The sequence below is a fragment of the Alternaria alternata genome, assembly GCF_001642055.1.
Source record: "Alternaria alternata strain SRC1lrK2f unplaced genomic scaffold CC77scaffold_45, whole genome shotgun sequence".
Classification (NCBI taxonomy): Eukaryota; Fungi; Ascomycota; class Dothideomycetes; order Pleosporales; family Pleosporaceae; genus Alternaria; species Alternaria alternata.
In genome coordinates this window covers 1-25,544 of record NW_017306234.1, presented here as the reverse complement: position 1 = coordinate 25,544, position 25,544 = coordinate 1, and the positions used below count along the sequence as shown (strand labels likewise).

The following is a 25,544-nucleotide window of genomic DNA, read 5'->3' as shown; positions in this document are numbered from 1 at the left end:
TAAATTAACGGAAACGCAGGCATGATGATTTCCGCCGCGAATAGAAGAACGTCAATCTTGTCAAAGCGCCGCAGCTCGCAAAGTGGAGAATTTTGAGGCGACCGTAGTCTGAGAAAGACCACAATCAAGGAGAAGAAGATTACAAGAAGTGGCATATTAATCTGTCTAATCCAGCACCAGCTAACGAGACTACTAAACCTACCGCCGACAGTCGGTCCCAAGACGCTACCTATCGCATCAGGGATGGCCAAAAGTTCAATTTACAGTGGACACTTCTACAGCATCGATATGTTAGTATAAATGATATAACTAAGCATGTCTGAGCCTCCGTCACCTAGGCCTCGTGGAAAACAACCTGCAACAACAACCCTAATGTTTTTTGCAAGAGCGAAGACTACAGAACTAGTGAGGTGGCTGTGACGGCGAGGAGATAAGAGATAAGAGCCTGGGACAACTCCAGCCGAGCACCGTTTATATCCGACGTAATGCTCTATGATGTTCAGCAATGGCTTAAGAAGACAACTGGGTGGGCGCCCATTAGTGTCGCCACTACTAACGTAGTCGCATCGAGGGCATACAGGAGGAGGTCAGCTAGAACAGCAGCGAATGTGAGATAGAAGGCGATAAGCTTCCTTCGAAGTATCTCAGTACTTAAAGAGTTACTGATCTGCTAAGGTGCTAAAACATCTGAGGTGCGCTCGCACTGCGCGACTGTGCTGCAGCGGCGACGAACTGGCGATGGGAACAAATCTACTAACACTCAACGATGCATGTATGCTGAAAGGGGCCTTGCGCTTAATAACGCGGATCCGCTCGAGTGTGCTAAGCTTGGAGTTCTCTCTTATATCTGTTGCAAGTGTTCTCCAAAGTTTTTACGCTGGCGTTACCTTATGTTAGTAAAATTCTGCACATGATCCTACATCGTTAAGAATCTACCAACAAGGGTCCCGATAGACCAAGTCGACTAACCCACCTCTGTAAACTTTCTCCATCAAATGCAATGGGAGGAAACAAACAAGATAAGACATTACGATAGTGATCCGAACTTGTTGCATTATCATTACATCTATAAACATTCATCATCACCAACCACTTCTCTAAGCGTTGTAAACAGAGTACTCGCAAGCCTCAGGCTTCGTCTCCTTGACAGCCCTAGCATTCAGCCCAACACAACCCTCACTACCAGCCGGCTTGTCATTGCCCGCGAGCCAGACCTTCCATCCTGTCAACTTGTCCCCGTCAGCCGGGGGGCAAGCCTGGAACGCCGTAACAGCACCATTGCCGTTATCAAAGACCAAGTCGCTCGTCTCGGTGATCTTGAAAGGACCCAACTCCTGGTTTTTGCCAATCTGTAGAGGGAGACCGGTGCCGTATTGGATGTTACCCTGGCCCATGCCGGAGCGGTCGACGAAGATCTGCTGGGCTTCAAAGTTGTCGGGTGTGTCGCCGGTGTAGAGGAAGAGGAGACCCTGGCCGTTGAGAACGAAGGAGGCGTGGTCGCGGGGGAGTCGGGTGGTGCAGTTTGCGCTCTGGAAGTCATCGCCGATCAGGAGGTTGTTGTTCTTGGCTTGGAAGGGCTCGCATTCGATCTCGTTGGCTACCTTGGGGAGAGCCACGAGCTTGAAGACGTCGCCGGGGACGACGGCTTCGGAAATGGGGGGCAGGTTGCAGTCCTTTGCGGATGCGAGAGCCATGGTGACGGCGGCGATGGTGGCGGTGGCGTACTTCATGTTGAGGTATGTTTGATGGCTTGTTGAGTGAATTGGAAAGTGAAGGTTGGATGTCGTTGTAGATTGTGTTGGTAGGTTGTGAGGTACTGCATCTCACTCTTTATACGTCTTTTGATCTCGTATGCGGATCCATTGTAACCTTATCAACCCATGAAGGTGGTCCCTCTCGGCGCCGATCTATACTGTAATCCGCAACATCGTGAGCTCATATGACCGAGAACACGAGGCTTCGTCACCCCAGCAAAGGCCAACGGCGCCACACCCGGCGGAGAAAATACCCACAACCCCGTATACACGGAAGCTGCAGGAAAGGAAACCGTGCATCGGGGGCAATGTTTGCAGGGTGACGATTAGTGGTTTGTGGAATTAGGTTGCGATCGGCAACACACGGATCGGAACATGCGCATCACTCGCGCGTAAAAATAGAGTGTGGAGTTACCGTCGCTGCCGGTATACGGTGTAGCACAACAACACTACGTCGGTCGGTGTGTTGCTCACCGTTCATTCTGCGAGGCTGTAGCTGTGGACTGTGACCTAGAACAGAGCTGTCCCGATAAGGAAAGATAAGCGTACTGTTCATGTCGCCCGAGCACACGGCCAAAGTCGACGTAGGTATGCAATTAGTGCCATCGCAGCAAAGTCGTGGAAAATGTTGATGTTGCGGTCAGCACTACCTGGATACCTGGCCTAGCGCACACAGGCAGGTCAATGATCGCCAAGAGGCTGGTGCGGAGGTACGAAGACAGCAACATCTAACAGCGTCTTCCCCTGCTTGCGCAGCGGCGGCAACAACGTACGAGTAGGCAGCCTTGTGGCAAGCACCGCAGTGAAGCTCACGCACATCGCGATGGTATTGAGTGTCGTATCGCACTAAGGCTATGCTTGTGCTGGGGTACATGAGATGGTGGTGAGGACGACACATATGGATAGAAGCCTGCCAAGGCTCGTCACATGATATCTGAAGTGCTAACGTCGTGGTGACCAACATCTGATTCGCCGCCCAAAAGGGTTTAGGGTTGTCTTTGAATCATCTAGAGGAAGTCTAATTTATATAGTAACGGTCACTACGGTGAGCTTCAAACAACAATTGGATTGTAAAATAGCCTGGGTTTCGTTTCGCTGGAGCTCGTCTCGCTCACCGCCCGCTATTGGAGCCCCAGGTAGGCGCAATACAAGGAGACATGCATTACCATCAATACATCTACGTTCTACTCTAGCATCGTGTCAACAAAGCGGACACTTCAAGCCTACCCTCCCCATCATCTTCCCCACCTCTGCATTACCCCCCTCCGCATTCTGCTCCTGCCCAACAGCACCACTCTCTCTCTCCAAACACCCACGATGCCACAAATGCCTGCAAGCAAAGAGGACCAAGCTCTCTTCCTTCTCCTCTCCCTCATTCTCCTCTAGAACATCCGCTTGACTAGGCCTTTTCCCCTTCGCCTTGCCACTCGCCTCCCCATCGCGCCCAGCACTACCGCCACTTTCCAGCCTTGCCTTCATCCTAGTCTCTTCGCGCTTCTCCCAAGCCTCCCACACGCTCCCTCCCGCTCCCGGCCCCCAACACCTTTTTTTGCAGCCCTCACACACCTGTCCTCTGGGTCTCCAACCCCGTTTCCTCAGCTCGGTTATCTCAGCAACGTGTTCAAAAGACTCCTTGTCTAAGAATCTGTTTGCGAGGCTTAGGATTGTTTCTTCGAAGGTGTACGCGGCGAAGATTTCTGATAGGACGGAACGTAGGTCGGAGAGCGAGGGCGAATAGGTGCGTGAGGCGCGGGTTAGGAAACAGCGGAGGATGCGAAGGAAGGAGGGGTTCGATTGTGGTTGATTAAAAGATGGGCGCGTAGCTCGCGTCTGGGTGCTTGTGCGAGCTTGATTGGTTGTTCGAGTGGGTGGTATGGTTGTTGATGTAAGGAGGGCAGAGAAGGTTTGTTGGATGGTGGAGCGGAGGGATGATACGATGCGGGCGGTGTCGACGGTGTCGGCTTGATCCATGTTCGTTGACGCGATGGAGGCGTCGTGGCTTGCGACGGCACTTGATGTATCTCTGATGAGGCGTACGGATGTATCGACCAACTCGAGCCATAGTAGCTCGTCTGGTGCTAAATCTGCTTCCCGGACTTCGCCGTATGCAGACTTCCGCCTGTCAATGGCTGACTCCAGCCCCCGCTCAGCTGACCGCGTTTGTCCCTGGCATAACCAAATGCCGACTTTGATGTACTTCTGGATGTCTTCCAGGAGGTCGTGGACTGCTTCTTCAGTATTGGCAACATCAGGTGTTTCTGCTGCGGCGCCGATGAGGCCTGTCAATGCAGTCTCGAGCGTGCCTAGGTGCCTCACCAGTCGATCCATGGCACCTTGGACGAGGCCGTCACGAGCCATCAGTATCACGGCGCCGTCGACGACACCGCTCTTCTCCAGCGCCGGTAGTACGGGATCCAATTTAAGATCACTGGACTTTAACGAGCTGACAAAGTCTGCAACGTGTGCACTATTGTAGGTACACATGAGCTGGACATAGCGTTCGATGAACCCGGAAGGAAGATTGTCGTCAATAACGGTTTTCGTATTTACCTCGTCTTGACCTGGTTCAATCAGAGCCTCGAGATAGCGGTATTGGGCATCAGGTTCGGCCTCGATGGCGTCCAGAACCGGCTTCAGCAGGTCTGGCGCATATTGTTTCAGTGTAGTCGCAGTTTGTGATGCGTCCACGGCGGCTAGAGCGGTAGCCCGATCGACGATGACTGCCTTTACCTCGTTGACTTGCTTCTTGACGAGACCTTTGCTAGGCCGCAAAATGTCAGCGATACATCCAAAGACTGCTTCCTCGTCCTCGTCATCAACAAGGTATGTTTCGAGCAGTTTAGCGTATTGATGTGCACCGCGATAGACAGATTTCAGTACGCGATGGAAGCCTGCATTCTGAAACAGTGGTACAAGGCTTTGAGTGTTGGGCGGATGATAGATGGAAAGCAGATACTCCACTGAGAGCTGGCAGTCCTCTTTGATGGTGTCAGTAGGATATTTGCAGAGGCCGACAAGGATTTGGTGAAGCGAGGTTCCTGGAAGCATAATGTGTTGCGGATACTTGGGCAGGTTTCGCGCGACGAACATGTAGAAGTAGATGATGTCTTCCGGGTCAAAGTTGTCCGTGTTCATGATGCCAAAGAGGTAGTTGATGATGGACTGGCGCGTTGGCGTGAGAGCGGAACCACGCCGCGTCCCGTTTGGCTGGGCTCCGTTGGGCGAATCTTGTTCGCCATTCAAGAAGCTGTCTTCGAAGGCCTCGTTCAGCATACTCATGAAACTCGAAGCATCAAAGTCTAGTATGAGCTGCAGATACGGGAACGGTGGCTCCGCACTGCCATCGGTCCGTGTGAGGATGATCTCGTCCGAGCCTGGTGGCCATTGCAGGTTCTTGCCAGAGAACAAGAATCGATACATGTCCTTCTTCGCACTGTAGGCTTGGTCGTCATCCATGAATGTGCCTCCAGGATACACACGACCCGTGAAAGTATATGCGAGATATGGGAAGATCTTCTTCGCGGCAGTAAGGTAAATATTTTCATCCTCATCCACATCAAAGTCCACCAATTTGATGAGCTCTAGAATGTTTGTGAGCGGCGTAATGTAGTCTCCAATGGCTCTTGTCCACACATAAATCAGCGCATCGTACAACACGTATTGCTGACAAAGTGTGGTGACTTGATTCAGATCCATAGTACCTGTGTCGAGCCGGCAAATCATCTCTTCAAGCTGCGTAGAGCGGTTGTGCGATGCATAAAAGGTTATGAGGTCTTTCAGGACGTTTGGTGGTACTGATGAGATCTCATCATCTTGAATATATGGCTCAAGTGTCTCGAAGAAGGCCTTCTCGGCTGACGCTTCTTCATACGCATCGTAGACTTCTTCAAATAGGAAGTCATACTCCTCCATACAGATGAGGCCCGTGAAGACCACTTCGGCAAGTTCCTTCGATCGTCGCTCATATGTATCGCTGTCAACGTCATCTTGGCGAGAAAAAGAGTACTTGAGCGACGCTGTTATCATTTCGAGCAGCTTCGGCCGAACTAGAGCATGTCGAGCTTTGTCGTCTTCAGGCAACCCAACTGTAAGCTTATCCGCGTCGCCAACGTAGTACGAAGTCGCGAGGCCAATAGCAGCTATATAGTCGCCATCTTCCATCAATGCCAGCAGACGATCAGCCCAATTCGAAAGCGTACCGATCGAGCAGTCGTTGAAGCCAAGAAGGAAAAGCCGACCCTTGTAAGCTCGAAAGCTCATGTAGAAGGCATCTGATACGACTCCATGCAGTGACGGGTCTTCTTCGTCAAGATGTTCAATAGCGGGCTTGAGTTGTCGCGAAAATAGATCCGAGTGGTATATGTGCTTCTGCAGCAAGTCGAAAGAGTCTGTCACGCGCAATGTATTGTCTTCCAAGATCATGAGTCGCTGGCTGATGGTCAGTACGCTGAGAACTGATCTGCTAAGCCACTGAACTGCAACAATAGCCTCTTCGGCCTTCCAACGACTTCGGGGTCGAAAGTGGAGCTCTGTCGGCTTTTCTCTTTCCGATGGAGGTGGTAGAATGTGATCGACCTCTAGTATGGTAAGGACATTCGACCAGCAATATACGAGCTTGGTCTTGGAGACTGCATTCCCAGGACCGGTGGCGGTTTTCAGCTTGACAGCAGGGAACCAGGCTAGGCATCCACTCAATGCGCTGTGTGCTTCCACGTCCTTTGGCCGAGGTGCCTTGTGTTGCGTCTGCGCAACTGGGGTAGTCGACACTATCACGAGCAAGTAGGGCGTCAGAAGCGCGGTCAAACCCATACTATCGGTGGGTTGTTCCACATTTCCTAGTGGGAGCGGAGCGAAAGCCAGCACAGAACTGGGTTTCCGCGGCTTCTCTAATGACTTTTCAGAAGTTGGGTATCTGCCCAGGATCCTCGTAGTCTTGACTGTGCGTGCGATAGCTCCTAGGCCACGCGTTGCAAGATGGGAGAATGCCATGCCTGCATCATCGGCCGAGACGAGCGCTGTATGCCTGGTGCCGAGGAAGCCCAAATGAAGGATGGCGACACCAGACACATGGCCATCCGACTTGTGATCCTCCAGGTTGGCCCTTTCGAGGGGCGGAATGTGAAGGAATGGCTTGGCTGGTTTCGCCAACTCCCAAGTGAAGATGTGACCTGTTGCATGCCCTCCAGCGATAGTCGAATGATCAGCGGCGATGGCTAGCGATGTGATAGAGCCGCATTCCACGGCCTTGGTGCCCGGTCCAATGATGGATTTGAGGACCTGCTGATAGTCGAAGATGAGGATGAAACCTTTCGACGTGCCTATTGCCAGCGACACCGTGACATTCAGACACGTTGGCCGACCGAAGTTGCGCTTGCCGATCTCGGAGAAGACCTGGCTAGTTATCTTCTTCAGCTTGGTCCATCGCACGACCTCCCATGGCGCCTGAGGTGTTTCGGACCCATCATCTGACAATTGGTGGAAGGCGGCATTACTCGACACGGAAGACTGTCGCGAATGCGGCGAAAGGAATGCGGGTGACTGGTCACGGGCCGGGGACGACAATGGCGAGGGCGACAGGCGCGAGGAGAAGCGGCGCTCAAAGGGCTGTAATGAAGTCGGACGGTGGGCGCGGAGCGAGTTATGCGATACCGGGACGCTGCTGGTTGGTGAGGATATGCCGGAACCCTGTCTTGGTCAGAGGACTTCCATGTCGTTCCAGAAGACAACATACTTGCACCGAAGGCGTATCGTCTGGTATATCCGTCGACGCAGGGCTTTCCTCGACTGTCAGTCTGGGCCGTACAGACAGCTCCGAAGCCGACTCTTGCGCCTCTTCGTGTGTATTCCTGCTCCGTGTCCGGAAAAAGGTCAAGCTCTCGGGGCCGTTGTCTAGCGACTGAGCGTCGTCGTTGTCCTCCATGTCAGAAGCGCCCATGGCGCCTTCACCCATGTCTATCTCATCTCCATGGTCGTTGTGAGCGCTGGAGTGGCTCTCTCCCGAATCTGAGCTCATCTGCCTCGTTCTGCGCAAAGCATTGCTTCAGGCGCACATCAACTCTTTCCGCGGTATAGCTTCGTGATTCGCAGGTGTTGACCGTGGGCGACGCGGGGGTCTCGGTCGTGGTTCGTGGCACTGGGGGTGATGTGGCCTACGGGGAAGGAGGATGAGAAAGTAGTCTAGCGGCTAGAGCGGCAGCCGAGCGTGTATGCCACGGATACAGACGTCAGTCGAGGTTGTGAATGTCGCCCACGAGGGTTGGCAAGGATGGCGCGTCGGTGGAGCTCGAGGCGCAGTTCGCAGATCGCCGCAGCTGCCGTACCGTTGGGTGAAGGCCCAAGCTCCTGCCGAACGTCACTTCCACGCGACAACCAAACGCGCCGCGTACAGTCCAACAACCTCGAATCCACAGCCCACAATGCCTTCAATAGGACCCGCAATGCCTCCGCACCTGTCCAAGCGCAGTCGCGACGACGACGACCATCGACCATCAAGTCCAGAATCCACAGACAAGCGCAGACGAGTCATCGGCCCAGCACCTCCGCCTTCCGCATCCTCACCACCGCGTACATCGGGGCCCTCGCTGCCACCATGTGCGCCATCGCCATCACCATCACGGTCCAGCAGCGCAGACAGCGACGTCGGTCCCGCGCCTCCGCCAGCTCCAAAGCGCGTGGTAGGACCCGCCCCACCACCAGCGCCTCTCGACGAATTACCACCCAATCCTGCAGACAGCGACTCAGATTCGGACAGCAGCGATGACGACTTTGGTCCCGCCCCACCTCCAGCTGGGAGTATGTCTTCAGGCTTTGACAACAACATGGCGACGTCCGCATTCGATAGCGAGCCACAATTCACAGACGCTCCGAAGAAGGCACAACGAGACGAGTGGATGACACTACCGCCCACACAAGACGACCTCGCCGCGCGAATGGACCCAACCAAGATGCGCGCGCGCAAATTCAACTCCGGAAAGGGCGCAGGCAACACAGGCGGCATGAGCAGCGCATGGACCGAGACACCAGAGCAGAAGCTCAAACGACTGCAAGACGAGGCCTTGGGCATCGCCGCACCTACAAACGCTGCGCCTGCGACATCCGAGTCGAAGCGCACCAAGGAAGAGGAGAGGGGGGCGCGCAAGATGCGCGAAAAGATTGAGGCGACCCGAGGCAAGAGCCTAGTTGAGCAGCATCAGGACAAGGGTACGGGTAAAGAGAAGGAAGACGATCCAAGCAAGCGCGCGTTTGATTACGAGAAGGACATGGCTGTGAGCGGGAATCTGAATCATAAGCAGAAGAGGGAGATGCTCAGCAAATCGAAAGGTTTTGGCGATCGCTTCTCAAGCGGAAGCTTCTTGTAGTTGCAATACATGCTACGTAACGCACGGAGCTTCGAACGGGCGCGCAAAAGCAGCACATTGGTATCTGAAGCGCCCGTCTGTTCTGACACTCATGATTTAAGGACTTTGTGTTCCGCAGACTCCTCGTCAAGCAGCTTCGCAATAGCATCATGATACTTGTCGATTCCACTTGGCCTCGACATGGCCACCCAAAGATCCTCTGGCACCTCCACGCCCTTCTCGAGCTCGCAGGTCAGATTCCTCGTGAACAACGTCAATCCACACCCGGCTTCCCTAAACGTATACGTAATCCAACAGTACCCCTCCACGCCGCCTGACCCATCAACATTTTCGGCAATCTTGTTCACCTACCGTGAGAAAAGTAAGCGTATTGAGCTCAGCGCGTTGGTTGGCTTTGTTCCACACTCATGGCTTGTACTTACCTGTCGAAATGCGAACTTGCGGCCGCGGCTTGCAATCTCCAACACCCACTTTGCATGATACGTGTTTTCCGCCAAGGCCACCTTTTCCGTCCAGACGTCGCCGACCTTGAGTGGGAGATTAAGTTTCTTGGCATCGGATGGAAGGCCAGCGCTGCCTTTGTATGTGCGGCCCCAGTTCACGGGATTGCCTACGAAGTCGTAAATCACGTCTGGTGGGTAGTTGAAGATCGTCTCGGAGGTCACGCTCATGACACCCATGGTATTGACTTGTGGGAGCAGTAGACGTAGGAGTCGGGGTGGTATTGGAGGGAAGTGCGGATCAAAGGTATCGATATCGTGGTGGTGAGGAAGACTCGAAGCAATACAATGACGAAACGAGGTCGATGCTTGGTATCTCGCGAGCGGTACCAAAGCTTATCTTTTGTAGTACGACATCGTCATCGTCGCGGATGCAGCAAGTACCAGTCTTCAGATGCCTGCCGTCCTTCCGAGGTACATAACCATAGTGCGCGCGGGGTAGAAGCACTAAAAAGACGAGCGAAGAAGTAGCAGCATATGACAAATACGAAGACAAGTCTTCTACATCCTTTCGCATAGCCATGACCGTTTGGATATGTTTCACCAGACCCGGCCCCACCATGATGACGTCGTTGTAGACGCCACGGTAGTTGTCTCATCACCGGTGTTGTGAGCGAACGGTAGAAAGAACAGATCAATGTTATGGTATAGAACAAAGGTCACTAGAGTTACATGCATAGCAGGTATACGCAGAGCATAGCACATGAAGAACGAAGTATGCCGTCTAACAAAAACAAATAGAGCGGCAAGTAACACTAACACGGCTGCTTATCCGGATTCAATGTCTCATCGACAATGTGGTCTCCTACGTATCGCTCACAAATACACCACCCGCTTCCCCTTTTCTCCAGTCGATCCATGATTGTCGAACACTGCCAGATACGTGGCAGTCCCTCCGATGTCACGAGCACCTCTGCGACACGGGGTCCACGAGGGGCGCCGACTTCCTTCGGCCAGGCATAGCGGACCAACTGGTTTTGATAGCGCACAATCACGCCGCCGGTCTCTTCGTCGCGATCAACGATATGATTCGTTGCATAGCGCTTCACACCCGGGATCATAACGCTGTATTTGTCCCGAAACAGGGCCCTTATTTCCTCTTCTCCGCGGACGCTCATGCCAGGGAAGTGTGCCTTGGCGTTGGGACTGAATTCGTTTGCCATTTGCTCTTGATCGTTACTTTCAAAGTAGAAGTTGACTCGGTTGATGAAGTTGATGGCTGAAATCCATTCATCGGCTGTCACGGTGCTTGCCGTAGTCGAAATAGGTAGGAATGCGCCATCTTGATCGAGCAATGACATTTTTGGTGATCTGAGTGGATTCATTCGGCGAATGTCTCAAGGGGAGGGTATGGATGGATGTATCGATTGTGATGAGACTAGGAATGTTGCGCTTCTTAAATGCCTGCCTTCCAGATAACACGACTGTTACCAACATTTCGATGACCTACCACTATCATGACACGCTCTTGTCTGCCAAGTTGATCACCATGTGTTAGAACCTCGATAGTACGGTTTGTAAGAAGTTCTTCATGTTGGCGCACTACATTGTTATGTAGCTCGGACGAAATACTGGTCCGGTCCTGGTAGATCACTAATCCAAGACAATCGCTCGCAATGCATTGCGGAAGGGCTTAGTGTGCTGCAGCCTATGGCATTGTTCAACCTTGTGTTGCAATTTCGTAGATTGGTTATCGCTATTGTGAGGCTTGGCAAAATGCCGCGAATTCGCAAGTGCGTTACAAGATTTAGTCTTACTCTTCTCGGGCCGACTATCGTGAAGCTAAGTCATCTTATTTGCTCGTCCGTTATTCATAGCCATACTGACTAATGCGACTAAGCCATAATGTCAATGTAGGACTGTATTTCTGAGGCAGAAGCACAATGGATGCGTGTACAAGTATCGTGTGATCGTTCGGCTATGACCAGACCGCATCTCCCATCCACTGCGTCTCGTTCTGAAAATCTTACTTACTATACAATTCGTCACATCCGAAGATACAGGCCTGTTGATAGTCCTCTATTACCCAATATGTCTGCAAACAAGAAAGTCTTGCTCATCGGCGTAGGTGAATCGACGTTTCTCGCAGATCCCCTGCTAAATGGCTATACGTGAACAACCTACCAGATCTTGGAATGCTAACGAACGAGGAACACAGGCAGGTGGAGACCTCGGCGTCGAACTGCTGGACGAGTTCCTCAACTCAACATACGAACTAAGTGTCATGAGCCGGAAAGATTCCAGCGCTACGTTTCCAGCGGGCGTCAGAAACGTTTTCAAAGTCGACTACTCGGACCTATAGGCCATCAAAAGCGCCATGAAGGGCCAAGACGTGGTCATTAGCAACGTGGGCTTATCTGGCGCACCACACCAGCAGATCTTCGTCAATGCAGCTCTCGCGACCGGTGTCAAGAGATTCTTCCCTGCTGAATATGGCACTGATACCCGGGATTTCAAAACCAACGAGATCAATCCTTACAGTACACAGTACAAAGCCGCGCTGGTGCGATACCTGCAGTCCAAGGAGAAAGGAAGCAGCCTGACCTGGACGGCACTTATCGCTGGTGGATTTACCGAGTGGGGTCTGAGACACGGCTTCTTTGGCTTCGACTTCAAGACCAGGACCGCGACGCTCATCGACGACGGCACAACCATGTGCTCTCTCAGCCGGATGCGGACAATTGCTAAAGCTATCCGCGGATGCATCGAAAACTTTGAAGAGACGAAGAACCAATACGTCTTCATCGCTTCTTTCCACATGACGCAGCGCGATATGCTCGCGGCTATCGAGAAGCTTGATGGCCAGAAATGGACAGTCGAACATACCACGTCTCAGGACTTACAAATTAGAGGCCATACGCGGTGCATCAAGGGTGATTGGATGGGTATTGCGGATCTAAGTATGGCAACTGCGCTCGGGAAATGGGGTCTCGTGGATTGGAGGAACAAGGATCTTTTCAACAAGAGATTGGGATTACCAGAAGATAGTTTTGAAGGTGCAGTTCATTCTGTCATGGAAGAGTCTCGATAGCGGTCAGATAGAATGTTTAGTAACCTAGCTTGTTAGTGCTTGTCAACGCGAACAATCCAGCATTAGTTTACATGTACGAACTTGTGCGAACTTGTACGAACCACAGCTACATGACCTCGGATCACGAGCTAATCATGGCTTCTTAGGACATCAGTGGCAACAGACCGTCAAATATGGACTAATTACTGGTCGGTAATCCAATAAAGCAGGGTTCCCTGGCCAAAGGAGTCGTATCCTCCTGAACTTGACCCATAAACGCCACCACCGCCCTCGATGTTCGCAGTCAGATTCTGGGTAGCGAAATCGCGATACGCCCTGGTACAGGATTCATTCATGCCCTGAACATCGTTGCATGGCGTACATATCTTCTCAACGTGAATACATTCAATAAGGAGGTCCTGGACGAGGTTCCCGTCAGCTGCATCGATGAAAATGCAACCTTTATACCACGACTGATGTTTGCTATGATGTAAGATATCGACGTTGCTTATTTGAATGTTGTAAAACGGTTCGGGCTACTGAGGATTTCCGTGAGTGCCTATCTTTGCAGTATGCGTAACGTCTGGTAGCAGTGTACGATTACGAATAATGGTATCCTTCGTACCGTCAGAGTACTCTGAGCAATGGCCATAGATAGCGATGCCGTCGTCGAATCTGCGCCGAAGGAAGTTTTGATGATACCATTGTGGCAGTAGAAAGCTACACGCTATCACCGTTGCCATAGCTGGAGGACGAGCGGCACCGATTGATAGAGACATTGTCACCTTTGATCACAGGGAGACCGAAACCAGATGAGCTGGGGCGCGTCAATCGTTCCACTAGAATATGACTCGATCGCTCAATGAAAATAGCTTCACGGTCGAGTTCCCTTGATCTCCCAGATGCAGAAGTCGCGTGTGCGCGTCCAGGTCAAGAACAATATCACAGCCCTCGGATGCTGAAGTTCTTCACGTTTATGAAGACGTCTTGCGCAATAAAGAACGCGCCGCTTGCTAAACATATCGTTGTATCTGATGGAATGATCGGCTGCCCATCAACAACGTTTATCTAAGCAGGACGGTTGTTGATACCAGGTCCGGAGTATCATACTCCCGTACTCTCACAGTGAAGCTCATGTCGCACGACCAACTCATGTGACGCATCGTCAATGTCGTTCCTATCGAACAAGCAGCTTGTTTACGTCGTGCTTGCATCTGACATAAGAAATATCTCTTCTTCTGTTTGCACGTCCGTGCGTGGTAGTCAGTCCCGTTGCATTCTCAACAGCGCTGTAGAGCTGGTTAGGCTGGTTCGTGATCACGAGCTCTCTTAGATTGCTGCGGTCCTGCAGAAGCCTTAGCTGCTTCCCGCGCTGCAGCAGTCCTATACCCCATAGTTTCACCTTGCCAATTCCGCTTGTGCTTTTGCGATTTTCGCTTGGGTATCGCTGCGGACTTGTTCTACAAGCTCGTGGATCTGCGAGGCTTAGAGCGCGTTTCGATGCAGCATCAGTCCACCACCCGTCATGAGCTGAGAGAAGCCAGCCAATGCTGTAACAGACGAACGAGTAAAGAAATTGTGTACAATTCTTGACAGAGATCCGCACCCATGAGTATTGCTTGGAGTCTTAGACTGCCACGGTGTTCCTAGGAGGAGGGGTTCTGGCGGGGCACGCAGCCGCACTTCAAGGCGATCCAACACAGCCTGCGCGTGGATGAGAACTAGCTCTGCTGCTCCAAAGACCATTAAAAGCTTCTGCTCTGTAACCACAGCGAACAGCGCGTCCTTGAAAGCGGGAAGGAAGCCTTCCTTGCTGATGTGGCAGACGTTTCGGCGTGCAAAGTTCCTGACGCGCTGGGAGTACTTGCTTCGTAACGACGCGGTACATCTTCCTCCTTGTACCGCGCCGAGATGTGGATGCATTCGTAGCGAGATTGTATGACCTGCAGACTGCAGCGCAGGTGCTTACTCCCCTGGGCGGCAGGGTCCGTTGGTGTTGGCGGGTAACAACCTTGGAAGACCCCATTTAACCGTCAACATAAATTATCAACCCTTCCCACGCTCCAACGTGTTCAATTAGTGTCCTTCTTCACTTTCCCCTACCATGGCCTTTGATCAAGCCGAGTTTATCACACTGTTGACGAACTACTACGAGTTTTGCAATCGAGTGTTCTGGGATAATTCGGTCGTCGCGGAAGCGCCCAGCAATGGCTGGCCATCGATCACACAATCCATCATGGCCAATCTGCACAAGACTGATGCAGTCATCGACTTGCTTCGCCGCATGCCTTTTGTAGACTTTGTTGAGTCAGACAAAGCCTATGGCAAGCACGTCATCATGGTGAACACACGGATCCAGGATTACCGCAGCGAAGAGATACAGAAGCGGATCCGCGACGGGGATCTCGAATACTACGTGGAGCCCATATGCGATCCCTTACCGTCGTCATGCATCTCCTTCGGCAACAGCAACGGGCGTAACGGCTACAATCTCGTGATCAACACGGCCGATGGCTACATCTACTGGGGGGATCCTAACGGTCAGCACGACGAGCCAGCACCAGAGCTCAACGCCGTGGTGCAAGAGCACTACGCTGGCAACGAAGCCGAGCGTTGGCGGGAGGGTTTCAATGTTTATCACCCACGCGAATTCTTTGCGCTCTGCAAACAGCGGTTCCACGAGCTTCGCTGGATCGGCCTCCAAACAGATGTCGTTGAGGCGATACCAATGGACTGTGACTTTGATGACGCGGACGAAGAGTTCAAGAGGCTTGTGCGTAAGATGAGAAGAGCTGGGTGGCCGGGAGATGGGGAAGGACGGAACTGGGACCGAGAGGCATTTCGAGCGGCGCTTGGGGTGTATAGCGATGAAGAGGACGAAGATGCTGTGCGAGAGGCGGCAGAAGCGCTGGACGACACTCACGTTCACTAAGTGATGGTTGTTAATATAGAGAGTTCGAAGGATTTCGCAAGACAAAAATTTAGGCTCCAGGCAGTATCACTAACGTGAGATTAGCGTTACTCTTAGAGCAAGAAATATAGAATTGCCGGCAAATCTATACCACTTAGCTTACCTCTTTACCTAAGCTAAGCTGTTTATGCTGCGCTTATGACACGGGATTGGTTCGATGCTCTAGCGCACCTGATTCTAGGCTGCAGTCTTGGACACGCGCCTTTCAGCGACTACAAAAGCGAACCGCATCCGCTTCCCCATCGAATCTGTACCCACAACACGAAATTCACCATGAGCAACCACGACAATCGCCTATCCAGAAGCCTCGGCGCCATTCTGGGTGTCCATGCTGGCGACTCTCTCGGCGCAACCCTCGAGTTTGAATATCATTCCACCATCAAGCAAAAGTACCCAGATGGTCTGCAGGAGATTGTCGGAGGTGGCTCCTTCTCCTGGCCTCCCGGACATGCAACCGATGACACGGATTTGACGCGAGCCGTCCTGTTGGCGTACTCGGATCGCCGAAAACATTGCGAAACAAGAGCTGGGCGAGAAGGGAGCGAGTTCGATGTGGTCAAGGCTGCAGCCGACTACAGCCTCGCATGGCTGACTGGCGATTGGCCTGACAGAGAGCCAGGAAGCATGCCGGTTGACATTGGATGCGCGACTCAAACTGGCCTGTCAAACTACGACAGCACGGGAGATGCAACAAGGAGCGGTGCTGGCCCCGGAAGCGCCGGCAATGGAAGCCTGATGCGCTGTATACCCACCGCGCTCTTCTCCGATAGCAAGGAAGTGAGAGTGCGGGAGAGCATGGCCATCAGTGCCATTACCCATAACGATACCCGCTGCACCGTCTCGTGCGCTGCCTACAACGAGATGGTCGCCGCGCTGGTTCAAGGCAAGAAAGTGAGAGAGGCCGTGGAACAAGGCAGATTGGTCGCTCAAGAGCAGGGCCAGACACATGTCGAGGCTGCCATATCCCGGGGCGAGACGCTCGATCTGGCAAAACTTGCAGACCGGGGACCAAAGAGCGCGGGATCAGACATAACAACGGGATACGTGCTCAACGGGCTAACGCTGGCTGTTGCTGCATCGTTGGACCCGAGATCTTTCAAGGACGTGCTGGTCGATGTTGTAAGGCTGGGTGGGGACGCGGATACGAATGGTGCGATTGCTGGAGGGGCTCTGGGGGCGAGAGATGGCAAGGGGAAGATTCCGGAAAGCTGGCTAGAGACATTGCAGTTCGGCGACGAGTTTGAGGAGAAGACGAAATGGCTGTTGTCGGAGTGAGGTAGTTCAAGAGAGAGAGCATAGGAACAAGGACTTAGATAGCTATCTAGGTTCCACCCGAATCAATAGCCTTAATCTATGTGCAAGCCACTAACGCTTCGTGCTGTGAGCATGTGAGCGTGTGCACGTCTTTAGTAGTTGTCTTTGTAAGTGTCTTGTTTAAGGTGCGCTAGAGCACGCGCTTAGCGATCTTCTTAGTAGCCTTAGTAGTGACGTCCTTAGCATAGGGTGGAAGCTTCCGCTGGTGCCTTTGCTACTTTTCCGGAAGCGCATCGTGCGGGGTTTGGTGTGTATCGTGTGTATGTATTCAGCCCGACAACAACCTTGCTGCGGACTACTAGATGAGGAGGTCTTGGCATCTTTCAGCTCGCTTTGTTGTTAAGTACATGTTATCCCAGCTCGTCTGGGGCTTTGTCTCAGCTCTTGCTCAGCTTTGGTGACGGCTTGGACTTGTTGTATTGCTTGATTGTCGTGGCTTCGTCTTAGTATCTTAGTTCTCCTTCCGTGACGTTTATCGAGAAGAGCGTAGGCAGGTCAGGCTTTCCTGCCAAGAATTCCTTTAAGTAATTTCTAGCGATACAGCGGGGGCTGAAACTACTAAGTCCTGCTCAGCTAGCAGCATGCAAGAACTATGGTGCTTCCTGGTAGCTTGGAATGGTCGCCGTCCCGCTATCAGTCTGGTGAGATCAGCTGGATAAATGAATACACGGACCCTAGGCTGTGGAATTTGTGTTCTAGCTCAATCACTTGTATCAAAAACGATGGTCCAGCCGCTGAGCTGAGCTGAAGTTCCACTACATCCGCGCATCGTCGAATGCGAAAGGGAAAGCGAGAAAAAGTGGAGTGACTCAAGCCACACCAATCCCCGTGGCTTTCCCTCTCCTGATCTCTATTTTTGAAAACGAGCGACTAGAAGTCTAACGCAAGCCCTCTGCGGAGAATTCCAGGAACTTCTGCATTAACCAAGCACAGCGAGGCGGCTGTGTAGGCGGATATATAAGTATGCTGGAGAGGGGAATGTCTCATGTTTGTACATATTTCAAGCTCGTTTTCTATTTTCTATAAGCTATAGCAAACTATTCGGATCGCTAAGATGTTCTTCACTCGCTTCATTATTGCGGCTCTGACTGTTACGACTGCTCTCTCTCTCCATGACTTCCACGCATTGAACCCGCACGTCTTCGGAAAACGACAAGAGTACCAACCGTCCACATACACATGCGGCGCCGGGGCCACATGCGAGATAGCTTGCGGTGCTGGATCTGTCGAATGTGGTGACGCCCTTTGCATCAACCCAGACCTGGGACACGTGTGCTGTGAACCAGGTTCAGCCGATCCCTGTAAGTGTTCTTCACCAACCTTGCATCGTTTGCGTTTCTCTCTGCTCACACATTCTCTCAGGGGGCTGCCTGGATAATGATTACTGCCTCGTCGACGGCTGGTGCTGTCCCAAGGAGCAGGATCCCCAGGCGTGCGCTCTGGCCAACGGCGTCACTTTGCCCCCTGATTTCGTCGGCCCTACAACTACGGCTGCTGGCTCGAATGTGACTTCTGTTGTTGCTTCGCTGACTTCGGGAGTTGCGAGGCCAACTTCTGGAAGCACGAAGCCGACGTCGGTATCGTCTGGACTTCCTGAGTTCACTGGAGCGGCAAGTCTGAACACCGTTGCTGGTAGGAGTGGGTTTTTGTATGCTGTTTTGGTCATGGTGGGCAACGCGTTCTAGGCTGGTGGACTGCAGGCGCTGGAAATACTCCCTGGACTCGAAATGAAGTACGTAGCCTTGGTTTTCAGGCGCATGTCTTTAGTTGCCTACTTTTGCCTTGGGTAGACCAGGCAGACGAACGCCTACACGATTGTCACCCGGTGTATCTAGTTACTGTTCTGTGCTTCATTAGCTCAATAAAAACATGCTCCCGTGATGGGTGTGTATCCCATCGTGCGTTCTTCTTTGATCACAGCTTCTATTGGCTAGCCGAATTTCGCTCTTGCTTTTGCCTCAAAACGGATTCAACACAAGTGGCGAGCAGATGTGGATTAGTAGCTCGCTCGTCTCGAACCATGAAGGACTAGCACGTCTGCCTTGCTGCCACCCTACAATCAAGAGACTATGATTGATTCGTATGCTACGGGAGATAAACACATTCTTCGCTAGCTCGGCACGGTGTGACGAGTCAAATGAGGAGGCTAGGGCAGCTGCCAAGTGTCTCAAGTTCAGCTGAGGCTGTTTACTCGTATCAACGTCTTCATATCTCGTGTTTCCCATTCTAGGCTGCTTTCCACCGCGGAAATGTGATCGCTGTTGTGCAGCCGCGTACATTGGTACCGGAAAGTTGTAGCAAACCGGATCGGTATGATATCGAAAGTATGAGATGAACCAGCAGATTAAACTAGTGATGCTACATTTTGTGTCGGTTGCCCGCTGTCAGAACGTGTTGGCTGAGCTGCATGCAGAGCAGAGTCTTTCTGAGATGCGGAGAATGCATGTTCAGGGAAAGGGGCATCGACAGCTCTGGGTTCCACTAGGATCTTCAGTTCCCATGCGTCGGGCTCTCGCTCTACCCAACATTTTCTGGCCAACAGGCTGTCATCCGTGTTTGAAACCTTCTTCTTCTCCTCTTTCTTGTCTGCCCTGTTCTGCTTCCTGTTAACCTTCTCTTGCTTCTTACTGGTTTTGTCCTGCTTCTTATCGTCCTGTTTCAGTGGCCGTCGAAGTCGACCGTCGAATCTAGGCTCCTCATGGAACTTTGCAATCACACGCGAAATGTTACTATTATGAAGCAAATTTGCAGCACCGACAAGTCCAATGGGCTCTTCTGCAAGTATACTCGGATACTTGTGGAGGTAAACGATGAGGTATATAGACTCAACAACAAGTATAACGAGGAAGGTGATCATGGCAATCGCCACAGGCTCGACAACATGTAATCGGTTCTCAGGTATGTGTAGAACGCCCCCCTGCTGGATCGGTTGTGCTAAGGTGGGGTAGAACTTGTCTAGGCAGAGCATTGTATAAACAGCGGGGTATACAGTGCTCGAAGCCTTGATCAAATTGTCCTCTGCGAATTCCAAGTCATGGTTGTCGATGTACCTAGCCACCAGTTCTGCGAGGCGATCCGGTGTGTTAACCTTGCTTCCTATGTTGATGGATTGTACCTTAGCGACGCCCTCTTCGAATTGTTGGCGTTTGATATCGGGAAGTTCTTCGATGCTCCGAGAAGATTCTGAGAAAGAAGGTGTTTCTGCCGATCGGTTCGTGGAGTCTGTCGTTCTAACCACGCCCAGTGTGCCATTGACAGTCCAGTATGACGGGATGCAGGATATTAGGGTCGGATCTTGCATTCCACCAGATGAGTCAACTGGAACAGAGAAGAGCACCAATCGTGTGCGACCAGCGACGTCAGGGCAGTCCTGCTGGGAAAACGCTCCGAGGTAATAAGAATCTTTGTTATTTCCGACAGCAATGTCTCCGGAGATCAAGCAATCGCGATCGGTAGCGGAGAAACGGCGATTTTTTATATTTTCCGTCTCCTTGTCTGTGGTAAATGCTGCGCCACTGATGACCTGACAATCGAGGGAAAGTTGAGAGGTGGTTGCCGGTAAAGAGATGGTATAGTTCTTGAGATCTCCTACGGGTGCCACGCTTGGAAGAGGAAAGTTTCCGTCGGTTCCGGGAGGATAAGGAGCAGTATGGACCCAGGAGGCAGAAACAAGGTCAAAGAGGAGACCATAGTCGACGACGGTGATATCTGTAGTCCTATCGAGTATAGATCCTAGACTGAAAATTGCGTTGGTCGCAGGAAGCTCTTCCCCTTCGGCGAAAAGACCTCCAACCAGCGGTACCAGCCCAAGTGATACCACAAAGGAAAACAGCATGCATAGGCCAAGAAATGTATGTCCATTCTTGAGAGCCTTGGACCATGCTACGATGCTGAGTGACGTGCGATAATCAAGATATATCGACTTTCGTATCTTGGTAGGCCGATCAGATGAGGACTTGTGTAATTCGACGAACGGTGCGTCGACAACGAGAGCTCCGACGACAGCTTCACGGAAGAGGCGATAGAGCGTGAGCATAATGAACGGTAAAGTTGTCCATAGCAGGGGCTGACCACGCTCGAGTGCGCCTTGTTTGCTGAAAATTGCGGAGCCGGATCCTCGAAAGCCGACGTTCACGAAGCCTGTGTGTACCTCCGACAGAACCCAAAGAGCTGCGATAGCACAGATTAGACTCACTTCTGCGAACAAAAGAAGAGACACTACCCAGGGGCGAAGAACGATGGAACGCCATTGAACTCGCTTGGGCGGCATGATGGAAGACAACGCAGAGTGTGCGTTCGTGATATTGAGAGTAGAAGTTGTCGGGATGCAGGTTGAACGCTACCTGGAGCGGCAATTGCAGTGGACTGGCATCTTGCCTTGCTTTCCATTGTTATCTTGTCTTCTTCTTCAAGCTGGACGCACATGTAACACATTTTGGAATAGTTTGACAGTGGCTTCGGCCAGGTCCAACTCATTGGCTGCTAGGTTCTCAGCTTTTGGCCAAGGCACATGTGACATTCTCCTCTTTGGCCAAGGCTCGTGTTCGGCGGCTTTCCGGGTGAATACTGAAGTGTTGTGGATAAAGCATAGGGTACATTTGTGGATAAGCTCAGGATGTAATGGACTAACGTTCGACGGGACAGAACGAATGATTGATGTGCCAAGTGCCACGTGATCCAAGCGAGGCGCTAAAGCGATTCAGGGTCTCATCAGCTGAATATGAACGCCGACGACACGTTCTCCCGCAAAAACAAATCAAGGATACAAAAGGCCTAGACTTAGGCGATGCGAAATGGCGCTACGTTGGCGAGCGTTGGAGAAGAGGGTGAGGAGTTTGCTCGGCGACCTCAGCTGATGAAAGTAAATAAAACTAGAGAGCTATGGCTACCTGGGTACCAGTACAGCTCATCTGAGCGGACTTATCCGTCCGGATGGCAGTCCAACCCGACAATTTCGCCATGATCATAATCATTCTGGTCGATCTTTTGACCCTGACAGCGGCGCAATCAGTCACCGAGTCCATGATCTTGGATCCTACTAACTGCTTGAATACCGTTGTTACAATGAGCAGCTGTACCTCGATGCTCGATAAGCAAAAGTCGTGTGCCCATATAGACAACCCGAGCTCACAGGCGGACTGTTACTGTCAGCAGAGCGTGTTGAATTATATGGCAGGGTGAGTAGTCCACACGATCCGCAGCTTGCTCGTAGGCTGACAAGATTCAGCTGCCACCAGCAAATGTGGGACTGCTTCCCCAACTCAATGATCGACGGCCTCTTCGAAGGAACCACCGGATTCTACTACAGCTGGTCTACAGTGTGTCAAGAAGTGCTTACATTCTCGCCAACAACGATGGTCGTCACAAAACCACCAGCATACGACCAAGAGGACTGTCTCAGCTATGTATTGGATTGCGACAGCTTAACAGTGGCCATGACCTCGTGCAATTCGGCGTACAATACGCCAGGCACAGATCTCAACAGCTGTCTCTGCAACGAGGACATGCTGTATTGGGGGTCGCGATGCGACATTGATGCCAACCAAAGCTGTCTGAGGAAAACCTTGGATCCAACGGCTGTTTATTCGAATCGATACTGTGGAAGAACTGCCCAGTCGGGACCAGCAAGTCGCACGTCTCCTGCTTCGAGCAGCACAGTCTCGCGTCTAGAACCAACAAGCTCATATGTTCCGCCGGCGCCCTCGTCAGTGGCAGGTGCTGGAGCTGCGGCAACATCCGGACCGACAGGTAGTGGGGTGGCTCGACAGGCAGTGGACAGAAGCTCTGCGACAGCAGCATTTGCTCTTGTTGTTGCAGTATTCTTTGCCTAGTGTGTTGAACTAGGGTTTACTCGTCTTTGGTTGCAGTTGTCACGAGAGGCAACGAGCGGGAACGCCAAGGCTTGCTTCAGAAGCTTGATTGAATTCGCTACGTACGGTTCTCACGCATTTACAAGACGTTGCGTAAGGAACAGAACAGAAATTCGCAGGTCGAAGTACATCAGTGGTGGTGGCTCGTGCGCGTAGCGCCTCGGCAGCGCTTAGCCAATCAGCAGATGCTAGGTGTCAGGCAACCAGGCGGTTACCGTGACAGCAGTAAAACATTACGGAGAGCTTCTCGATACAAATTGTAGCCCAATTTCTGCCTAAATGCTGTATGGGCATACGTAGGAGTCAGTGCAGTAACGGCAGTGGCTTTGCTGTTTTCTCAAGGCAAAGAGGAATCGGGGGTAACACAACATACGCCAGATAAGCGGGCGTTCCATGTACTAGAGTAGCTTAAAGCATCGTGCTATGCTGGCCACCAGGGCTGAATTGACCGATCAGGTGCTACTTGGCATAGCGCGCAAAACCAGGCCGCTAATACCAGTCTAGATAAGCATGGTCCTCAGACCCGACCAAGATAAAGTCAGACCACATTTAATCACTGGCTAACGGCAAGCTACACTAACACTTTGAATTTACGTTGGCACGTGAAAGCGTAGGGAAGTAAGTTTCAATGAAGGCTTCATCATGTTGGATTACTCATCTTTCGAGTCCAGAATGCGCCATCTCTGTCATGTCCGGTAAAGCATATGGCCGATGATTTGCTGTATCTCTGCCACCTCGAATTTCTTTTTAACCCCAGAAACAAGCCATCATACACTACTAGTATGAAGAGCTCATACTCAATCCCGCAATCACATGTATGGAGATGTAGAGCTGAAGTCTGAGATGCTTGCATACTTGCACAGCATGAGCAGAAGTCGCTCCCGTTGGCTTGAGAAGATCATAAGACCTACTCCCATAGGTAGGAGGGCGAGTTGGCTCGACATTGGGCTGGCTGGCAGTTTCATATCCTGCATCAGGCGTTTGGATGAGATGGCAAGATGAGTATGGAGCCAAGCGGCGGAAGGAACGATTCAAAACCTGAGGCCTTTCATCTTTTCAACCCCTTCTAGAACCATCGCGCGGTGATTCTAGCAGAGTTTCACACGACTACCTTTTGCAATTCACTTTGGATTATTCTGGGCAAATGGCCAACTTACTTGGAGGAGTCATCAACACTTTTGAGGGTGTTGTTGACGGAGTGGGGCAGGTCGCTCAAATTGTCATAGGCAGTGCCGCAAGGACAGTAGAGCATGCGGTTGGCACAGCGGTGGAGGCGGGTAAAGTCGTCTCGACTGTTCCGTTTACATTCGTCATAGACCGCATCGGGCACGAAAGCGCCATCTTCAGGACTGCGACGGGGATATTCAAAGAAGCTGACGATGAGCCCCGCAAAGGGCTGATCAACGAAGTCTTGATACGAACTCAGGGCCTAATCGCTCTGGAAACATTTCTCGAAGCTGCTCATTGCTCGCGTCTCTGGTCAATTCGATACGCGTCCGGTGGTACGGGTAGCTGGAGATGTTGCCACGTTGGCACTGGGTTTGCAGACTCCGCAACAAACAAATCAATCAAATATCGCCTGCTGTATTTGATTGTCTGGTGAAGGCTTGGCAACCGCGCCGTATTTGGTTGTTTGATTGGTGTTTTGAAGCTGTATATTTAATTAATTTGCAAATATTTGGTGTTATTGGAAGGCTCACTAGTGAAAGGAAATAACTGTAAATATGAATGCATTCTGTTTTGGATAATCGGTGATCTTATTCTCTACGAAGATATCTCTGCTATATAGGTGTCGGATCCCCTCCGGATGTTGCTCGGCCCGGTACGTACTAACAACGGTACATACCAAACTAACAACAGTACACGGCTCTATCCGTATTGATTCCCACACTGGAAGTCTTTTCTTTTCGATAGTGTATGTCGGTAGTGACTGTGTATAAAAGCATCAAACATCAGAGCCTGTTGGCCTCTGTACCCAGCCCTCGACTCGGACTGTCGACTCATTCCTGTCGACGAATCGTTCAAGGGCGCGATTTGGTGATGTCTTGGTGAAGGAGTCTGCAGGGTTGTCTTCGCCATTGATCCAACGAATCTCAGTGATCTCGCGACGCTCGTATGACTGGCGTAGCGCCATGATATCGATCATAAGGCGCTTTTCCTTTGTCGTCCCGAGCTTCACAAGACATTCGTACAGGGAGTACGAATCGGTGCAGATAACTAAGGGAATAACAGGTATTCCGAGGCGTTCTGTGATCATCCTCAAGGTGGTTGCGATGGCGATGGCGATGTCGAAGCCGTTGACCATGCCATAGATCTCGGAGGCGAGCACGCTCCGTGTAACGCGCTTACACTTCGTCGAGCTATAGTGTATTACGTTGCCGCGGATTGAGAACGTATTGTCGACGTCTGTAGACTCGTTGACGAGCATCAATACGAAGCCTAGCTGCGAACTGAGGTCCTACCCTAGAGGATGTGCGCGATTGCACTACAATCGCGCTGTTTTGTTAGTAGCGATAAGAATGCGATAAGAAGCGAGGCGTAGGATCGCGGTAGTAGGATCGCGGTTAGCTAGCTACACTAGAGAGCTAGCTAGAGAAAATCGAAAGAAGCCATTTTGTGCAGATTTACGCCAGGATTTTAAATCTCCATTCGGTTTGTCGATAGCTGCTCTCCTTGTTGAGATATCTGCGCTCAAGTGTAGAGGTGGAGTTTTAATGTTCCTCACGTGACTGCACGCTGCACAGCCACTATTGCAGCGCTCTAGCCA

The 25,544-nt window shown here is 51.7% G+C and overlaps 14 protein-coding genes across 14 annotated transcripts; 7 read left to right on the top strand and 7 right to left on the bottom strand.

Annotated features, from left to right (window-relative positions):
* Window positions 1-1,100: 1,100 nt before the first annotated feature.
* On the bottom strand, window positions 1,101-1,526 carry CC77DRAFT_920901 (hypothetical protein; the record flags this gene model as incomplete). The annotated part of the gene is made up of 1 exon (XM_018533714.1): window positions 1,101-1,526. A coding segment is annotated over one exon (426 nt), but the record flags the coding sequence as incomplete, so codon positions are not given.
* Window positions 1,527-2,765: 1,239 nt separating this feature from the next.
* CC77DRAFT_977434 (hypothetical protein) lies at window positions 2,766-8,033 on the bottom strand. The gene is made up of 2 exons (XM_018535967.1): window positions 7,486-8,033; window positions 2,766-7,439 (listed from the first exon to the last, which is right to left on the bottom strand). The coding sequence occupies exons 1-2, from the start codon at window positions 7,765-7,767 to the stop codon at window positions 2,955-2,957; spliced, it is 4,767 nt and encodes a 1,588-aa protein (XP_018378775.1). The 5' UTR covers window positions 7,768-8,033; the 3' UTR covers window positions 2,766-2,954.
* A 158-nt stretch (window positions 8,034-8,191) lies between these two features.
* On the top strand, window positions 8,192-9,112 carry CC77DRAFT_951182 (hypothetical protein; the record flags this gene model as incomplete). Its single annotated transcript, XM_018535363.1, has 2 exons — window positions 8,192-8,396; window positions 8,496-9,112. 2 exons carry the CDS (start codon window positions 8,192-8,194, stop codon window positions 9,110-9,112), a joined length of 822 nt encoding a protein of 273 aa, XP_018378774.1.
* Window positions 9,113-9,201: 89 nt separating this feature from the next.
* On the bottom strand, window positions 9,202-9,792 carry CC77DRAFT_1067943 (hypothetical protein; the record flags this gene model as incomplete). Its single annotated transcript, XM_018529051.1, has 2 exons — window positions 9,202-9,459; window positions 9,535-9,792. The coding sequence occupies 2 exons, from the start codon at window positions 9,790-9,792 to the stop codon at window positions 9,202-9,204; spliced, it is 516 nt and encodes a 171-aa protein (XP_018378773.1).
* Window positions 9,793-10,367: 575 nt separating this feature from the next.
* CC77DRAFT_1067942 (hypothetical protein) lies at window positions 10,368-10,913 on the bottom strand (the record flags this gene model as incomplete). Its single annotated transcript, XM_018529050.1, has 1 exon — window positions 10,368-10,913. The coding sequence occupies one exon, from the start codon at window positions 10,911-10,913 to the stop codon at window positions 10,368-10,370; it is 546 nt and encodes a 181-aa protein (XP_018378772.1).
* A 967-nt stretch (window positions 10,914-11,880) lies between these two features.
* On the top strand, window positions 11,881-12,643 carry CC77DRAFT_1100826 (NAD(P)-binding protein; the record flags this gene model as incomplete). Its single annotated transcript, XM_018530098.1, has 1 exon — window positions 11,881-12,643. Exon 1 carries the CDS (start codon window positions 11,930-11,932, stop codon window positions 12,641-12,643), a length of 714 nt encoding a protein of 237 aa, XP_018378771.1. The 5' UTR covers window positions 11,881-11,929.
* A 1,575-nt stretch (window positions 12,644-14,218) lies between these two features.
* Window positions 14,219-14,431, bottom strand: CC77DRAFT_903982 (hypothetical protein; the record flags this gene model as incomplete). The annotated part of the gene is made up of 1 exon (XM_018533607.1): window positions 14,219-14,431. A coding segment is annotated over one exon (213 nt), but the record flags the coding sequence as incomplete, so codon positions are not given.
* Window positions 14,432-14,536: 105 nt separating this feature from the next.
* Window positions 14,537-15,596, top strand: CC77DRAFT_1026717 (hypothetical protein). The gene has a single exon (XM_018526315.1). It carries the CDS (start codon window positions 14,727-14,729, stop codon window positions 15,552-15,554), a length of 828 nt encoding a protein of 275 aa, XP_018378769.1. The 5' UTR covers window positions 14,537-14,726; the 3' UTR covers window positions 15,555-15,596.
* A 203-nt stretch (window positions 15,597-15,799) lies between these two features.
* On the top strand, window positions 15,800-16,959 carry CC77DRAFT_1026716 (ADP-ribosylglycohydrolase family protein). Its single transcript, XM_018526314.1, has one exon. The coding sequence runs from the start codon at window positions 15,867-15,869 to the stop codon at window positions 16,866-16,868; it is 1,002 nt and encodes a 333-aa protein (XP_018378768.1). The 5' UTR covers window positions 15,800-15,866; the 3' UTR covers window positions 16,869-16,959.
* Window positions 16,960-17,961: 1,002 nt separating this feature from the next.
* On the top strand, window positions 17,962-18,592 carry CC77DRAFT_1014891 (hypothetical protein; the record flags this gene model as incomplete). The annotated part of the gene is made up of 2 exons (XM_018523921.1): window positions 17,962-18,208; window positions 18,270-18,592. The coding sequence occupies 2 exons, from the start codon at window positions 17,962-17,964 to the stop codon at window positions 18,590-18,592; spliced, it is 570 nt and encodes a 189-aa protein (XP_018378767.1).
* A 617-nt stretch (window positions 18,593-19,209) lies between these two features.
* Window positions 19,210-21,522, bottom strand: CC77DRAFT_1100822 (hypothetical protein). Its single transcript, XM_018530097.1, has one exon. It carries the CDS (start codon window positions 21,175-21,177, stop codon window positions 19,252-19,254), a length of 1,926 nt encoding a protein of 641 aa, XP_018378766.1. The 5' UTR covers window positions 21,178-21,522; the 3' UTR covers window positions 19,210-19,251.
* Window positions 21,523-21,866: 344 nt separating this feature from the next.
* Window positions 21,867-22,738, top strand: CC77DRAFT_1014889 (hypothetical protein; the record flags this gene model as incomplete). Its single annotated transcript, XM_018523920.1, has 2 exons — window positions 21,867-22,084; window positions 22,135-22,738. The coding sequence occupies 2 exons, from the start codon at window positions 21,867-21,869 to the stop codon at window positions 22,736-22,738; spliced, it is 822 nt and encodes a 273-aa protein (XP_018378765.1).
* Window positions 22,739-23,921: 1,183 nt separating this feature from the next.
* CC77DRAFT_1014888 (hypothetical protein) lies at window positions 23,922-24,380 on the top strand (the record flags this gene model as incomplete). The annotated part of the gene is made up of 1 exon (XM_018523919.1): window positions 23,922-24,380. One exon carries the CDS (start codon window positions 23,922-23,924, stop codon window positions 24,378-24,380), a length of 459 nt encoding a protein of 152 aa, XP_018378764.1.
* A 342-nt stretch (window positions 24,381-24,722) lies between these two features.
* CC77DRAFT_951140 (hypothetical protein) lies at window positions 24,723-25,235 on the bottom strand (the record flags this gene model as incomplete). Its single annotated transcript, XM_018535362.1, has 1 exon — window positions 24,723-25,235. A coding segment is annotated over one exon (513 nt), but the record flags the coding sequence as incomplete, so codon positions are not given.
* Window positions 25,236-25,544: the final 309 nt, after the last annotated feature.